General features: G+C 37.8%; 1 protein-coding gene across 7 annotated transcripts in view; it reads right to left on the bottom strand.

Annotated features, from left to right (window-relative positions):
• CCNI (cyclin I) overlaps positions 1-18648 on the bottom strand; it is a 32371-nt gene continuing 13723 nt past the window's right edge. Inside the window, exons 3-7 of one of the 7 annotated variants that reach the window (XM_065877659.1) lie at positions 11760-11888; positions 8487-8561; positions 8211-8351; positions 7683-7913; positions 1-1570 (exon numbers count right to left, since the gene is read on the bottom strand). In XM_065877659.1, coding sequence (XP_065733731.1) covers positions 1127-1570; positions 7683-7913; positions 8211-8351; positions 8487-8561; positions 11760-11888 — 1020 coding nt within the window. In that variant the 3' untranslated portion in view covers positions 1-1126. The remainder of the gene's footprint in view (positions 1571-7682; positions 7914-8210; positions 8352-8486; positions 8562-11759; positions 11889-18648) is intronic. The other 6 variants (XM_065877658.1, XM_065877660.1, XM_065877664.1 and 3 more) reach the window with 6 other exon arrangements.

Genomic DNA, 18648 nt, shown 5'->3' with positions numbered 1-18648 from the left:
AAAAAGGTTAAGGACAACTTTTATTGCTACCAATCAGTACATGGTTCTGACTGCAGTACCTTCTTCAGGCTGCACAGGGAGCTCAGGACCCAGAAGTCATGAAGAGAATACAGGTAGGCTGGGGAGGCAGGGGGATTAACTTTTATCAAGTAAATCCTAATAGCTTAACATAAAACTAGGGTACTGAATTCAGTTATTACATGTTACAGACCCAAATCATAGAGCTGCCCCAACATCTAGACAGTCTCTCCTACTGATTATAAATGAGTGAACTGAACAGTTTTTTTTAATCTAATTTTAGTTGTTACATGTTTCTTTGGTGAGCACCTGGATATATTAACTTTATCACAAATTCTATTATACAAATGTCAAAAATGCTTCCAACAAATCTTAAGAGTGTCCTAATCACATGCCACTTTTAAGCTTCAATTTAAGATAAAAATGAAAATATTAATTTTGTTTCCAAACTCTAGAAATTGAAAGGAGACAAACAAAAATCAACATGGTAATGGGAGTTCTTCTTCTGTTACCAACTCTGATTCACAGGCGATTCTGAAGTACCTTTTTCAGATTAAGTTGAATTTGAATCATGGATTATCAACATGGCTGTCACTGAAATAATCTGTTCACTAAATTGCTAAAAACAAATTTTCAGGGTTTCCTCATCAGTGGAAGGCAGGCTATAGGTCAACATGCATAAAATTCATTTAGTATTCAAAGAAGCAGCAAGCAAAAGCAAGAGGAAAATTAAATCAGGATCTGGGACAAGGTCTGCTAGCTAGGAATTTTGGAACTTTTTAAAAAAAAAAACACTGAACGTGAATTTCTGACACAGGGTAATCTACATTACACTTTAGCAGAGAAAAGGGTGGAACTGACAAACACTACGAAGAAATTTTTTACTTAAAAATTTTTTGATCTTGAATTTTACACTTTTTTTGGTCTTTAAGTGCTTAAATAATGTTGAATTATAATTAGCCATACAAGTCAACAGGTTTTTTTTTTTTTCTGGCTCATTTCGAATCAGCCTGGTAAGGTATATACCTTTATACAGCCTATCCTGTTTTCCATGTTCCCATTCCCACAGTAGTCTACCTTAGTTTGCACTTGAAGGTAACACCTGGAGCTACATGACAGAAACAGGCTGCAAAGGTGGACAAGGGGAAGTATGTCCCTCTTGCCTTGATAAATCAGTGCCACACACAGAACCCACATTTTCTGAAGCATTATCTTCATTATAGAGCCGTTTGATCCCATCATAGAAGTCGTCCACTTCCATTTCCTCCACTTTGCGTTTAGCAGAGGTATGCTTGCACCCACTGGCAGCTGGGAGATGATGGTAGAAGGCTGCTGTACCTCTGACTGGCACTTCTGGTTGGCTGTTGTCCTTGGAGAAATCTGGGCCTGGGGCAGAGGAGGGATGTAATCTGAACACTCCTTTGTCACAGGTCACCAGGGTGTGCTTGAGGGGACGGTAGACATAAACGGAATTTAGAGGCAGGGAAGACTGCAGAGTAGAAAGGTGATGTGCCACAAGCTCCCGACAGTGGATCAACTGGGAGCTATCCATCTGAGCCCGGGGGAAAGAAAACACAAAGTTGATAATTAATATAGGCTGTCTGTCGTCTTTGCTGGCCACTTTTTCTCCCCGTGCCCTCTGCCCCCCAAGATTTCTCTCCCCACATCTTTTACCTCAAACTCGTCTACTCCTCCAGCCTACCTATCATTTTTAGAAATTGTGTCCAAATCTGTATTTGTATTATAAACTTCTTTGGAACTTGAATTCTTTATTTGCAACTGTATGCTGTACATCTGCATGAAAGCTGAAATTATTCTCTTTTGTTCACTGCTATATATTCCAACATATGCTTTTGTTCAGGCTATCTCCCCTGTCTAGAAGGCCTTTCACCCTACCCTCCTTTTCTCTTCCAACCTCCTTAGTGAAGACCAAGGTACAGATAAACATAAAATCCATTAAGCATTTAAAGAAGCAGACAGAGGCAAGAAAAAATTTACATAAGGGATGGGGAAAGGCTAAGAATTTTGAACAACTTATTATTTTGTTTTTAAAACAGTAAATGGGAACCTTTGACAAGTTATATTTTTGTAGAAAACAGCAGAATTGACAACAATAAGAAAAAACGTTCTTGCTCATGTTTTTAATCTGCGGGTTTCACTAATTCCTTCTTATCCTTCAGGATAATTCAGGTATCAGTCCTTTTTGAAGCCACCCTTGACTCCCCTTAACCCCCCGACAAACCCAAATTTCAGGGTCATCTGTTTTTGTATCAACCTGTCATCATACTTACTACACTGTATTAGAATGATCTATTTAACCATTTATGCTTTTCTACTATAGACTACAAGATCCCAAGAGGTAGGCAGTGTATCATGGTTTTTTTTGTTTTTTGTTTTTGTTGTTGTTGTTGTACGCGGGCCTCTCACTGTTGTGGCCTCTCCCGTTGCGGAGCACAGGCTCCGGACGCGCAGGCTCAGTGGCCATGGCTCACGGGCCTAGCCGCTCCGCGGCATGTGGGATCTTCCCGGACCGGGGCACGTACCCGTGTCCCCTGCATCGGCAGGCGGACTCTCAACCACTGCGCCACCAGGGGAGCCCTCATATTCATTTTTATTCCCTAAGTTTCTAGCACCACTGACTGTACCTGGAAGGCCTTCAAAATCTTACTTGTGATAGAGAGTCCAATTAGTTGCTCTTTGCCTTACTTTCCCTGCAATTATAGCTCTGGTCAGAATTACTCTGGCAACATATATTTCTCCCTATTCAAATTTCTTTAGCGGCACCCCAAGTGCCTGCCAGAAATAATCTAACCTCTTTAGCTTGGTATTAAGAAGGCTCTCCACAATCTGACCCAGCCTTATTTCCTCCTACCATATCCCAATTTGTGTTCTACATTCCTGCCAAACAGGCCTGCTCTCTACTCTGCACAAATCTTGCCCTTTCTTACTTTACCCTTGCTCATCCTGTTTCTACACGTTGAAACTGTGTTACATATTCCTTCCAGGTCTGGCTAACCGATGCCACCTCCAGGAAGCCTGTCCTGACTATTTAACTATCGGGGATCACTTTCCAGTCTTATATATTCTTTATATAATCAATTCTTATTCATACCTATAAAACCTGTAGCACACAGCATGACTTCGCAATACCACAGAGAAAATAAAGGAAAATAACATGCTCTGCAAGAACGTATTTGGTGAGAAAATTATTTTTATCTCTAAATATACTCATTACTTGTTACCCAGGTCAGTGGAAAGGAAGACGAAAGGCTGGTGTTAGTCATCACGTAGTACAAAGGTAAAAATGTCTGAAGTTGTCAGAAACTATACCTGAAAATGACCATTTTTAATATCTACTATTTTGTTCACTAATTTTTTCCCCCTAGTTTGAAAGGCACTAGATAACACCCTAACAAACAGGTAAGATATTATTAACTAGTATTAGAATTTCTTTTCCTCTCTTAAAAACAATGGAACAAAGCACACAGGATAGGGATGGGGCTTCAAAGTTCTTTAAGGCAACTGGTACTCTAGGCCAGGTACCACGCTTCTTCAAAAAGCCTACAAAAGAGGTAACAGAAAAAAAAGACAGGAATTGGGAAGTGAAAAGAAGGCTACAGGGTAAAAATTATTTTAAGTATACCTAGGTTTAATGAACTGTTCTTTAACAAATGAATGATACTCAATGGCCTAGAAAAGTAAAAATATCACAAATATTCTAATGCCTTGGTCACTGGGCATAGTATCACAGAAGAACCCTGAAAAAGGAGGACATGTATTTCAAGTAAAAGGAAGACTATTTATGTCACTATAAACTTCCTCTGTGAAAATAGTAAATAGGGAGTTCTATTTATAGGTGAGGACTGGCAGAAAACGGGGCTAGAAAGACAATGAAGATTATGCAAACCAATACCATCTAATGAACTCTACTTCCACCCAAGTTAAGTCCTTTGTCTAAAATAATGCATCAAAATAAATTTCTTCTAATCTACTACAACCTAAATTTGTTCTAAGAAAAAAAAATAATATGGTCCTCATTGAGATGCAGTGGAGGAAACAAAATAAGCACACATACTGGAATTACTGCAACTTTAGACACCAGACAAGTCCTCTAATGAAATTGTTATAAAAAGATTTAAAATGAACTTGTTCTGATTGCAGAGTGTCAAGAGAGCATTTAACTATCTCCCCAAATTCAAATACGGTAACCATTTTAAAGCATCCCCTGCAACAACAAACAGAACTATAGTATAGCTCACCAAGGAGGTAGGGTAAATAGCATTGAAAGTTTACAGAGCAGACATCCAAACAGGTTACTGATGGGAAGAGGGGATCAGAACAGCATGATGTAATTGGTCCAGATGGACCCACAAGGTTCAATGGACAGCATAAAGCACGAAAATACCATGCAGTGCAGTTAAGTAGTCTGACTTTAAGCACCTTTAAGAAGAACTAGAAGACCCTGGTGGGGAAGGTCTGCTTCCTTAACTCCATACTCTAATTTTAAACTACACCACAGCAGAAACATCTACTTTGACTAGTGCCTGAGTAGGGTCTAGGAAGACCACCACACTAATCTGGGTAGATGTCACATCCTGAGATAATCAAGGTCGACCACGTCAGTCAGAAAGAGGAGAACATGAGTATAGCCACAGAAGCAGAGCAATGAGAGAAGGGGTAAGAGGAAAGAGAGGGTTAGCTATCCCAGAATGATGAGCAACAACTCAGGTAGCAAAAGAGATGAGGGGTGGTGATGGGGGCGGTGGACTGGGGAGGGGACAGGGAGGGACAAGAGGAAGCTTGCCTTTCAAACCAGGGAACACTCACTGTACTTCGTCTGAAGTCCAGAGGGAACACAGGCAGAGTTGGTGATAGTGGGCCCCCTCACAGCATGAGATGTCTATGATGGACCACTAAGCAGTCCTCTCAAAGGGAACACAGGCAGAGTTGGTGATAGTGGGCCCCCTCACAGCATGAGATGTCTATGATGGACCACTAAGCAGTCCTCTCAAACCAGGACCCTGGGAAACATGTCAGAAGTAATTCCAGCATGATCTTACCATCTGATGCAAGAATTTTCTAAACTAGAACCAGAAATCCAGGAGAAACATCTGATATTACTATGGCCTTGTCATGGGTCTAATTACAAAGATATTAGACTTGGTGTTCTACATGAACACAGGTGAACTTAGCAAAAGGTAAAAATGTCTGAGTCTTAAAGAATAAGGAGCCACTCAGATTTGGGCCACGAGGGTTTCAGAGAATTGCTAAAACCAAGTCTCAAAATCTCTGAAGTTCTGTGACCTTACTTGTTTTAAACTGTCTTCCTTATTATAACTTGACTATTACATGAAGCAGAGACGTTTTAGAATCACTGTATCCCCAATGCCTTGATCATAGATTTCTCAATAAATATCTGTGGAATATAACTATATACATATACAAGAGAAAGGAACAGTGGTTTTCAAACTATGTCCAAATAGCTTATGAAAGGGAAGAGGCCATGTTAAATAGGACTGCATCTGATAGGCCTGTGCCCCAAACACACATTACAAAGTAATACTTTACTACTTAGGATTTTGGGATTGTGTGTGTACAAGATTTTGTTGGGGGTGAGGGAAGGGTTCCAGTTCTAAAGCAAACTCTTAAAACCACTGGACTAGAATCTTCAAGGTTTCTGTGGTACAGAAAAAGCACTGGTTTTTTTTTTTAGTTTTCTTTGCCTACTAAGTTCTGTGTGTCTCTGAGAAAGTCCCAAGTTCCCCAGACTGCAGCTATAAAATAAAGGAGTTGAATGATATGATTTCTAAGAAGGTTCCTTCAATTTCCAAGCTTATAACAATAATACTTGGGGAAAACAGTTTCAGTGAACACTTTCTTCTAGCACCAGAAGACTTATAAAAGAGAATAAGCAGATTCTCTAGTGTTCTTCAGTAGAGAACAAGCCCTCAAAGCTACAGGATATACATGCTATTTACATTCTTACTATTTATGCTTCGAAGCCTGTCCTTTCTCTGTGACAGTAACTCTTCATATAGCAAATTTTCTCTGTACTAGATTGGAAACAGGCACAGAGACCAAGTCATGGAGGCGTTTAGAAATATGTCCTTTGTTCCAATAAAAAGATGAAAAATGTAGGAGGTAGGATGTTCTCTTTATGTCCCTTCCCCTCCTTCTGCAGTCTAATGTAAAAGATTAATATTCAACTTCATTTTCCAACACTCTAGGTAGGCAAAGTAAATGTTCTGTGCTACACCATTCACTTATGTGGTAGTTTATGTTAGTTTCTAAAAATTCTCACTAAACAGTAACTATCTCCTTGGGTTTATTTTCATTATAGCATTTATTTCAACGCAAAGAAGCACTTCTCAATTATTTTAATCTAACACATGCAATTAAAAGAACATGAAGGAGAAATAGCCTTTGTTACACTAACACCATGTTTCCCAGGGATACAGAACAAGCTGAGCCATGCTAAGAACAGTGGAACAAGACACATATAAGAGGGATGGAGCTCTAGTTGATATACTGATCTGACCATCATCATCATCATTTTTATGAAAAGACTCTCAGCCCTTCTCTGCTCACCAACTAGGGCATGATATCCTCAGCTGAGAGGCTGCACTGGTATACCTTACATGTCTGGGTCTGCTAACTTTTATAGCTCATATCTATAAAATCGTCAATTATAACTATCTTACAAAACACCAAATTCAAGTATTCTCTTTCTTTTATAGAATTATGTTTTATTAGCTCAATAACTGCAGCCCTTTGCTCAAGTTAGTTCTTTTTATATTACAAAATGTTTTTAAGCTCAGAATTTAACAGACTCTGCTCTAAATAACACTCAATGAAACAAATCAGAGTAACTACTGCCAAATGAGATAAGTAGGGACATATATGTTTAAAAGGAAAGTGGGTTCGTAAGTCTTTTATGGACTCAGTTGGCCGAGGAGTATGGTTTGCAGATCTAAACTTGTAGGTTCTATTTGGTGACATGAATAGAAGCAATAAGGATTCTCTCCAAGTTGCTGCTAACATACAGCGCCATTACTAATTTTTCATTTGAATGACATTTTTCTCCACTAAACTTTTACTTTTTATATAGACAGTTGATAAAAATTTAACTGACTGCTAACATTTTGTATCAATTTGCAGATACAACTTATTAACCAATCTTAAGCAAGAGTGAGAACTACCAGGACTTCAGAAAGTCCTGGAACTTCAGGAATATAGTTTCTATTTGCCAAATACTTCCCTCTCTAGCCAACAATAAATTATCTGCTTGTCTAAAAAAGTAACTTCTTGCAATTTATGTTCTTGACTTTTATAAAATGAGTAAGTCAGAAGTACTATAATGAAACCTACAAATATAGCTAGGAATGTTCTTCATACAAAACTAATGGAGAATATATTATCAAGAATCTTACTTTTAAAGTAATCTAGAAGGGATGAAAAGAATCAAGAAAATACTATCTGAGCTTTAAAAAAGGAAAAAAGACATCTAACACATAAATTTAAAGTGTGTAAAACTATACTCTTAAAAATGAGTTGCCATTACAAGATTAAAATGTCTCTTAGTTTTATAACTATCTGCTCACCCTATGTATCCCAATAGGAGAAAAAATTTAAAATGAACACTCTTTAATTAGACTGACACCTACCTGTGCTTTCTGAAGCAGTTCAATTGTAAGAGGAAGCCAATCAGGAATGAGTTTCTCCATTTCCAAACTAACCATGGCCAGGGCAAGCATGGATCCTTTGAATTGCAGAAGTTGGCTGCAGGCCATACAGTGAAGTAATTGCTTGGTAAGGACTGCCAAATGTTGAGATGGGCTCAGTTTGGGCAAACTAAAAAGTAACTGTGGCCTAGTTGACACTGCAATGGCATGGAACTAAAAAAATAAAAACAATCACAAGAACATCACTAGTTTTACTCAAATGTCTAGATAAGCTATATACAGAAACTGATGTAACCTCAGGTATTACTCAATTTCTAAGTTTGCAATTTTAGCTTCAATGATTTGACATACACCCCAATTTCTCATTTTTCCTTGGCTAACTGCAATTATTTTCCTTTTCCTAAAAATCAGAACAACAACAAAAAAAATGAGTGGGCAATCTACTTTTCAAGTTACTGAAATAGGACTACACATTCAAATAAGAAACGAAAAGATTTCAGGTATATTTACAATGTGAAGAAAATCCAATGGTGTGGCTGTGTGAAGATCCCAATTCAACTTATCCAGAATAATTCTCTCCATCCTCAGAATTTCAGATGAAGAACATCCACAGAAACTATCTCTTGCCAACACCTTCAGTACTGGTATTCTCTATCCAAAGCAAAGGGGGATGGGGCAGGAGGACAGGACAGAAAAAAATAAACTCAGTTTTTGTTTTGGTAAACAGAAAATAAAAGGATAATTTCAAAAAAGAGACATGACTAATCTTTAAAGGAAAATATTTACCTCGTCTTCCTCAACAGTCTTGGCAGCTAGGAAAAAACAGCTGATTGCAATACAACTCAGGTATTTTGGGTGGGCCTAAAATGGGGAAGAGAGAAAAAGCAACTTCAGTGATTCTTCAAAAAGATGAGTTAAAAGTATGCACACAATTCTATGGAATTCAATTAATCTGATTCCTACGCATTTTTTAAATATTTATTTATTTATTTTTGCTGTGTTGGGTCTTTGTTTCTGTGCGAGGGCTTTCTCTAGTTGTGGTGAGCGGGGGCCACTCTTCATCGCAGCGCACAGGCCTCTCACTATCGCGGCCTCTCTTGTTGCGGAGCACCGGCTCCAGACGCGCAGGCTCAGTAACTGTGGCTCAGGGGCCCAGCTGCTCCGCGGCATGTGGGGTCTTCCCAGACCAGGGCTCGAATCCGTGTCCCCTGCATTAGCAGGCAGATTCTCAAGCACTGCACCACCAGGGAAGCCCCCCTACCCACTGCTTTCTAGATCAGAGCTGACTTTTAACTTCATAACCTCAGCCTTATACTCTATGGAAATACTAAGAACATTCCATTGTTGGAAGTTCAACCAATGCTAGTTAGCCAAAGTTAATTTCTATCCAGCAGAGATGAGCTTGATTTTACAAGACATTTTTTTATTTAATAAAATTCCCCAAATTAAGAGTATATTTGTATATTTTTTAAGCTAGTTTTATTCTCTTTGCCTGTTATATCAGTTAGATTAACATACTAGGTGTTAGGGGGATTAAAGAGAAAGAAGGGAAAATAAAATAAAGGCTATTAATATATTTCACATGCTTTAAAAAATTATAGGATGCTAGCAGATGAAATTTTCTAATTAAATGTTCACCCAAAAAATTATATATTCAAGATCCATGATAAGAATGAAAGGCTCCTACATATATACAGAACCAATTAGTGGGGAAAAAACCTTTCTTGGGTTTGACACCCATAGGAGGGCTTGAATTTGCCTATTTTCCTTATCTATAATGAGTAGGCACACTTTCTATGTCACTGGTAGAATAGGGTTTGCCAACCCAGCATCAGAATACAATTTTAAATAATCAGGACAGGGATTTCCCTGGTGGTCCAATGGTTAGGATTTGGTGCTTTCACTGTCATGGCCTGGGTTCAATCCCTGGTCGGGGTACTAAGATCCCGCAGCTGCTCGATGCAGCCAAATAAATAATCACGATAATTTAGTCCAATTATATTGAATGACACAGAGATAAGTTAGATAACACAAAGAAAACCTGTTTCAACATTTTATACCTAAACATTACATTCCCATGAAGCCTTGGGGAAGGCTTCTGATGACCAGAGTATGGCCTTGATTAATTACTTAATAAACATGCCAACTAATGACCATTGTGCCTCAGTATAAGTGGCAGACTGTCTAGGAATCTTCCAATTCTCTGCCCGTATGAGAAATAAAAGCTAGTTCAATACTATCAATGTTTTAAAATAATCATTAATATTAATCAGAATATTACTGTTTAGAAAGCACTGCCATAAATATATCTTCTTTTACAGATGAGAAAACAGTCTCAAAGGTTAATGGACACCACACAAGTGATATAGAAAGTGAAGTCAGATCTTGTTGCTAAGACAGTTTTCCAGGTTCCCTTATTTCTCCATGTACACAACATATCAAAACCATATCCCTGAGGTAATCAGAGTTCATTACAAAGAAAAGAGTCCAACAGTTAACAACTTTGGGTAGGAAATGCAACCCCCAAATCAAGGGCACCAATAATAAATTTAGGACTGAAATGAATCCCAACAGCAAATATATGGGTGTGTGTTTTTTAAACAAACAGTAGTTCTCAATCCTGGATGTATACCAGAATCATCTATGTAGTTTTTGTTTATTTAAATACAGATGTCCAGATCTCACCTACTAGAGATTCAGATTCAGTATGTCTGGGATAGGGCTCGAGATCTATTATTTTTAAAGAATTTCATAGTACCTTCTTCTGCACAGCTGGGATTGAGGTTCCATTCACTGTTGTAGCCCTTTAATGGTCTGCTTTAAGCACCTTTAAACTATGAATACATTTTAGATGAATTGTTTCAATATAGATTAACCATATCTAAGTATCTGATGCTAGTAGCGTGATAGGACCCATTAAATAAGCAATATGAAAGAAATGATATTTTACTTGGCAAATTTCTCTAATTGTTCCAGAAACTTCCCCTAAATCTGTTTAAAATGTTTAATAATAAGGCCAGTAAAAATCTTCTCTATGATAGAAGCTACAACAAGTCCATTAAAATTTTTGAGGAATATACAACCCAAGAAACGACACTAACCTCAAACGAATCTTTCTCTGTGAAAGGGAGATTAGCTACAGTAGGGGACTAGGGAGAAGGGAGGGGGACTTGATGCCTAGATAAATGTAGGCATCTCAGATAACCCAGACTTCAGGCAATTAGTGTCATTATAATTTAAGTTGCTTTACTCTCAAAAGTAGAAGTTTGAAACATAGAAAGGTAACTTGAGTGGCCGTCCAAATTCTTCCACTCCATAATTCTTTGGCTTCTATTTTTTTATACCTAATAACAAAGAATATGGCACCCTCAGCACTGAATACATCATTCCTGCAGCTACATATTCCTAGGCATACAAATAACAACTGAATTGCTTTTCATGCCTTGCTATTGAATAAATGCTGCCTTTCTGCTTTAAATCTGTTGTGGGCCTACTATGACTGATTTCACATAAGATAACCAACAATATATTATAGCAATAGGGACAACATAAAACTTACCCGTAATGCTGCCATTTAACAAAAATACAATGAAGTTATTTTATGACAGTTCAGTTCATCTTGTTATACTCCTCTAGAAAGTATTTATATATTGTTCAGAAAACTACACAAAAGGGATTCAATAAATAAGTAGTGACAGAGAAAAATATGCAATAGGCTTATACTTTTCTAGTCTGATTCAATGTTCACAACTAGTACTCAGTGTGTTAAAAAGATGACTGAACATTTTGCCAATGCTATATGGTTTGTATTAAAATCAAGAGATCAAAACTTTCATAGGTTAAGTATAAATTATGAATACTTGTAGCCAAAAGAAAACTACAGAATATAATTAGAAACATTTCTGAAAACTTAAAGCAATAGCTTATAAGTATATATATAATCTTTAGGAAGGTTTTCCACTCCTTCCCACTTTGTAGAATATTTTACTAATAGTCCCTGGTGTAGCATATAAACCCTCAAAAAAGAAGCTGTATGTAAGTGTATTCTAAAATATTTACCTTTACAGTAGCTAAGAACCTGTCCAAAAGACTGCTAGCCAGAGCAAATGTTTCTGGGTAAAGGTTGAATTGGTACTTGAGTTTGGCCAGCCACTGGATCACTTCATCTCTCTGGGATGGAGAAACATTCTATAAGGGAACAATTAAAAAATAAAAATAAAGTGAACAAGTAAAGTTTCAAGTTATCATCAAGGATATGTTTGTAATTCTTGTTTATAAAAGGTTAGCAAATGCTATGGAATATGTGTTTATATGTTAAAAACTTTTAAAGTTTATTCAAAATCTATCAAACTTGAAATAAATGAAGATAAAACCTTATGTACTACTTATAGCATTTAATATCAATATCCAATATTCTCTTATTTATTAAATAAAATTTTCACAATGTCATCTCACTATATATCTATACTTTAATTAAGTTGAGGTTTTAAATTTTAGGTAACACTAATATCAACTGATAGTAATTTTGGAAGTAAGTTTTCTTAATTCTTGAGAATAAGAAAATATACTGGATTTCTTTCTAAGGCAGCAAATAGCCATTAAACTATTTTAGGAAACACAAATGGACTATGATAACAGAATGACAGTCCATTAAAAACAAAACTAAAGTCACGAGGAATAAATGAAAAATATCAGGAATAAGAGACAAATTACACATTTAAAGATGATGAAAGAATATTGAAGGGGAAATTAACCTGAACCAACTTATCATTACAAAGATCACTGCACAAACACTAAACATTATTGGCATTTTAATCTTCCAACATATTATTTTAAACTGCTGGATATAGGCTTAATTTTTAAAAGGTACACACTTTAAAGCAGTATTTAACGATTTACTCTTCAGTTTTGTAAGCACCATAAAAAACAAAACAAACCTAGTAATACTTAATCTACTACTAATAAAACAGATCTATGTAAGTACTACTTCTGCCAGGTAAACACAACAAACTACAGAAATAACTCTATGATTAGTGGGAAAGACTATTTTCAATAAGTGAGAGTTCCAGACAAGTAAAGGTTTAATCTAAGCACTGCAGGATTTATCATCATAACCATTTTGGATAGAAATCTCTTTAAAAATAAATATAATACTTATCTCATTCCTCAGAAAGTAGAGAGACCACAGCTTAAACCTTTTTCCTGATCATTCAGGGTCAACTTAATGAAATTAATTCCTATATCACAGAAAGATGCCTCAAGAGCTACTGAAGCACGAAGGGCTGTACATCTTGACAATATATCTCCTCAAACAGGTATTTCAGTTGGAATTTCTTCTCTCCCTCCTCTTAGCTTTCTTTAGTTTGTAAGGAATAAGCGCTTTGATGATCATTATAATCTCTACTATTGCACTGGCTAGTTTCTCTTATTTTACTCCAACTCCTCTTTCTGTCAGTTTTCAGCTTTGACACAACAAAATAAAGTGTTTGTGTTGGCCAAACCAACTAATCACACACATAATTTTTATATTTAGCTCTAAACTTAGTTATAGCTGGTATTTTAGAAGGTTAACTGCCATACATTCACCTTCTGGTCAATTCCTTTTGTCAAATAAAGATTGACTCTAGAATACTGCACAAGAAATACTGAGAAGAAAATGAGATAAAGATGGTTTACAACCTCTTATATTTACATCTCACCACCAAGCTGGTGTTAAGACTATGAACAATAATCTGAAAACATCTGACAATCAAGACATTTAACTGAGTTCATATTAATGAACATTAAGTGTCAGTCGTATGATAGGTCATGGGAATACAATGAAGAATGAACTCTGGGACTTCCCTGGTGGCACGGTGGTTAAGAATCTGCTTGCCAATGCAGGGGACATGGGTTCAATCTCTGGTCCAGGAAGATCCCACATGCCGCGGAGCAACTAAGCCTGTGCGCCACAACTACTGAGCCTGTGCTCTAGAGCCTGCGTGCCGCGACTACTTAGCAGGTGTGCTGCAACTACTGAAGCCCGTGTGCGTAAAGCCCATGCTCCGCAATAAGAGAAGCCACCGCAATGAGAAGCCCGCGCACCACAACTAAAGAAAGCCCGCGCGCAGCAACGAAGACCCAATGCAGCCAAGGGGGGGATAAAAAAAGAATGAACTCCCTCTTTAAACTTTACAATTTAAAGTCTCACGGTGAGGAAAACAATCAGAAAATGTTAATAAAATATGGTAAGCATTAGAATAGAGGCATACACAGGGTGCTAGCAGACCACACTGGAAGGGCACCTGGCCCAGTGTGGGAGTAGAGTAAAAGGCTCTTGAAGGAGACAGTAACTAACTTGTATCTTAAGGTGAGGGGATGGGGTGATCATTTGTGAGGCAAGGAAAAGAACCAAGTATTTTAAACCTGTGAACTTTACTCTGAAGGATAGGACCAATGTCAACCTGGAGGCAATAACCTATTGTTAAGCTCCTCAGATTTGCATATAAAAATCAAGATGGATGGAAAAGACTGCTAGAAACAGATACTCTGACAACTAGTGAAACTAGTGATACAATTCAATGAATCAAAAAGAAACAGTAAGTTTCTTTTGTTCATGGGACTGAAATTGTGGGCTTGACAGGTTTGGGGTATATAGAGTAGCAGGGAACTGTATGTCCTGCAGAGACTATTATCCAACTTGACAAGAGGAAACTGGAGTTACGCTATTAAAGCCACGAGTTGGATTCTCACTCTTACAAAAGGAGTCTGAAAAAGGCAGCAAAATACTATCTGGGGGCTTCCCTGGTGGCGCAGTCGTTGAGAGTCCGCCTGCCAATGCAGGGGACACGGGTTCGTGCCCCGGTCCGGGAAGATCCTACATGCTGCGGAGCGGCTGGGCCCGTAAGCCATGGCCGCTGAACCTGCGTGTCCGGAGCCTGTGCTCCGCAATGGGAGAGGCCACGAAAGTGAGAGACCCGCGTACCACAAAAAAAAAAAAAAAATACTATCTGGATTCTATGGCTTCTCCAAAGGTGGGAGGAAGCAGACACAGCCCTACAGCTAATCCCTGGGTCAGACAGCTCTTAGTATGGTCACTGGTTTTACAATATTCCATCTTCCATAGAGCCTTGAGGTGCTACTTTAAGAGCTGGACTAGGGGCTCCTAAGGGTCCCTGGGAACCAAGTGAAGCAATCACAAAACTATTAGATGGAGAGAGTTAAGTATTCAAGAGAAATTAAATTTCTACCAAGTTGAGCTTTTATCTAAAAGTGCCAAAAAAAAAAAAAAAAAGTAATATTAAGTAAGCCATCCGAACAATTCAATTACAAGGAAATAAATTCATACAGGGAAAGGCAGATGGTGATACAATCTGATGAAACTGGGGACGCTTTTAGGGAGGTGAAAGAACAATGATCTAGAGTAGCAATGAGGAATAAAAACACCATTAATTCTACCTTCAGGTCAGAGATATAGGGGAAAAAAAAATCCCTAAATAACAGATTATATTATGTAATGTGACTATCTGGTGTTTGACATTAAACAAATACATAACACAAACATATAACTGTAAGAGTCCCACAGAAGATGAACATAATGTTCTGTAAGTATGGGTGTAACACAAGGGAACACAGTTAAATAGATTTCCATACCATATTTATAACTAAATGATATAACTTATGTAAAACACACAGAATGCAAAAGGCACTTAAATATTAGTTTTGCCCTTTCCCTCCTCTAAAAATACCTGGTACTCTGTGATGCCAGAAAAAACAAATTTACAAAATATTACATATAAATAATTCTCTTAAACCAGTTACAATGCAATTAGTTATGAAAGAGATGACAATCTTTGGACTTTAACTTATATTAAAAATTTGAGAATAGAACCAAGAAAGCATTGTTGCATGGCTAGTATTATCAACACTAGCCAAAACTAACAATAACCAAAAAAACCCCACAGAAGATAATGGTTTGAGAAGACTCACTCTTAAGTGAAGTGATACTGATCCTAAGATCACTTTTTCAAATCAATTAAAACCTGCACTGAACAGTAATATTATCAGAATAGCTTTAAACAATTAAGTTCTGTGCATAAGTAATCCCATCAGGGAGGGAGGGAGGGAGGAAGGAAGGAGGTCTGCCTACCCTAGATAGTATTCCCTGATCAAGGGATCTGTTTTCTCTTATATGGATTTCTCAAATAGGGTTAAGAGAGTTCAGTCAATTGGTTGAACAACTAATCCCACAGAGAATTTATAATGGTTTGACTCAACCTGGTAAAACACAGGGCTTTATATTCCACTGCTGCTATTCTGATCATTAAAACACAAATCCTCCCCAGCTTTAAACTCTAAAAGGTTCACCATTACCTAAGAGATTAAGTATAACTCCCCAGGCATGGCATACAAATCCCTCTTTGACCTACCTCTCCAGCCTCACTCACCTTTCATCACTTTCTGCCTTAAAGCTCATAACAGCAGTACTTGTATTTATGTTCTTCCTTGTTCCTGTAATGCTACTTACATCACTGCTCCTTTGCTCATACTGCTCCCTCTGGTTGGAACACACTCCCTCTCTTTTCCCTGGCTTATTATTTATCCTTTAAGAGATATTTCAATGGTCAGTCCCCACCAGATACTTTCCCCGATAAGTCTGGCTAAATACCTTCCTGTGCTCCCACAGCATCTCTTGTCACAACTATTAAGTTCAACACTTCTTAAAAAATTACCTTACTGCTTTTGCCTATGACTGAGTAGGTAGCAGCAAACCTACACTCTAGCTGAGGACTAGAAAAGCTATTAACAACAGCAACAGAAAGGCATGAGAACTGCTAGGATAACCGGGCCTTGAGGAGCCAAGATTCTGGAGAGGAGGTAACAATAAGAGAGGAGTCAACACTCTGCACAGCTTCCCCTTTCAGGCATCTGCCCATCCTGTGAGTATGGCAAGAGGTGTAAAGTATGAGCAAAGAAACCAACAGAGCTTTGGGAGTCTTACAAGGCAAGAGACAAAATCTGGAGACCTGAAGAGCCAAGAACCTAGTGGGAAGAGGGAGGGTCAGAGATCTGAATGTGACACTCAGCTGACTTTCCTCTTAATTCATATTCTGAATGAAATTCTGAAGTTGGGAAGGACAAGGTTCTCAGAGGCTAAGCAGAAAGCCTCTGAAAAGCAAGAATGAGTTCAGGAGGAGTTTAGCACCCTTCAGGAATAAGGGGCACTAGTAAACACTCCAAGCTCTCAGCTGGAATCCTTGGCTACACTCTAGGAGTTGGGGGCAACCAGAGGTGATGAAGCCATACCCAACAGCAACCCAGCCTCCAATCAGCACAGTCCCTCAGTGGATTAAAGTGATTAATCTCCTCTTCAGTTTGCCCACCAGAGGGAAGACTGAACCATCCTGCAGAAAGATAGCATCTAGAGCCTCTACAATTTTTCATAATGTTCAGCAACCAATCAAAAATAACGAGGCATGGGCTTCCCTGGTGGCGCAGTGGTTGAGAGTCCACCTGCCGATGCAGGGGACGTGGGTTCGTGCCCTGGTCCGGGAAGATCCCACATGCCGCGGAGCGGCTGGGCCCGTGACCCATGGCCGCTGAGCCTGCGCGTCCGGAGCCTGTGCTCCGCAATGGGAGAGGCCACAGCAGTGAGAGGCCCGCGTACGGCAAAAAAAAAAAAAAAAAAAAAAAATTAAGAACCCAATACGGGACCGAACAACAAACTAGGCAAGGGTGGACAGCTATGCTTTGAAAAAAATTTATAGCTCTAAATGAATATATTAAAAAAGAAGAAAACTGGAAAACCAGTTATTTAAGCATCTATCTCAAGATAAAGAACAGCAAATTATATAAAGAAAGTAGACAGAAATAACGAAAAAAAGAGCAAAACTAAAAAAACAAAAGACAAATGTATAATAGGGAAAATCAACAGAACTGAAAGACTGACAGACCTCTAGAAAGGGCGATTAAGAAAGAAAAAGCACAAATCAACTAAGAAATGAAAAAGGGAACATCACTATGGACCCTTTAGATGTTAAAAAGAAGATATGAGTAACTTTACACAAATAATTTGAAAATTTAGATGAAATGAATAAATTCCTTGAAAAACGCAACTCACCAAAACTGAGATAAGATTTAAATGAAGACCTGATTAGCCTCATATTTACCAAAGAAATGGGACTGATTATTAAATACTTTCCCACAAATAAATCTGTAGGCCCCAGTGGCTCTGCAGTAAAACCTTCCAACATTTAAGAAATAACATTCATCTAAACAAACTGAGAGCACTGAAAAAAAAAAAAAAGCAGGAATACTTCCCAACTCATTTTACAAAGCCAGCGTAACTTTACCATGAAAACTAGACAAAGGCATCACAAACCAATCTGACCCATGACCACAGAAGCAAAACGCCTCACCAAAATATTAACAAAATCCAATGATGTATAAAAATTCAACACCTATTAATGAAAACATCTCTTAGCAAACTAAGGCAGGGAGAGGAATTTCTTAATCTAATAAAGATTAAGGAATATATAGCAATTATTATAGTTAATGGTGAAATACTGAAAACGTTCTCCTCAAATTCAGACTTCAGCAGTGTTCTGGAAACCCTAGCTAATTCTGTAAAACAGAAATATAGAAAGTATAAGGACTGGAAAGAACTAAATAAAACCATGATTATTCACATCTGACATGACTGAGTATAATACACAGAAAATCCTAAAGACTCGGCAAACTATTAGTAAGTTAATTTAGTATGGTCTATATAAAAATCTATTTTATTTCTATATACCAGTATATAGAAGCAAGCATGTAAAAAAATAAAAAATTTAAAACAATACCATTTGTAATAGCCTCAACAAGACTCAAATACCCAGGAATAAACCTAAATCACCAAACGTTAAAAGAAACCGAAGACCATCTTTAAAGAAAAATGGAGAAATACTCTATGTCAATGGAATAGAAG

The sequence above is a fragment of the Phocoena phocoena genome, chromosome 5 (genome assembly GCF_963924675.1).
Source record: "Phocoena phocoena chromosome 5, mPhoPho1.1, whole genome shotgun sequence".
In the NCBI taxonomy this organism is placed as follows: domain Eukaryota; kingdom Metazoa; phylum Chordata; class Mammalia; order Artiodactyla; family Phocoenidae; genus Phocoena; species Phocoena phocoena.
The sequence above is the reverse complement of the archived record's forward strand: the minus strand, read 5'-3'. Positions and strand labels throughout refer to the sequence as shown.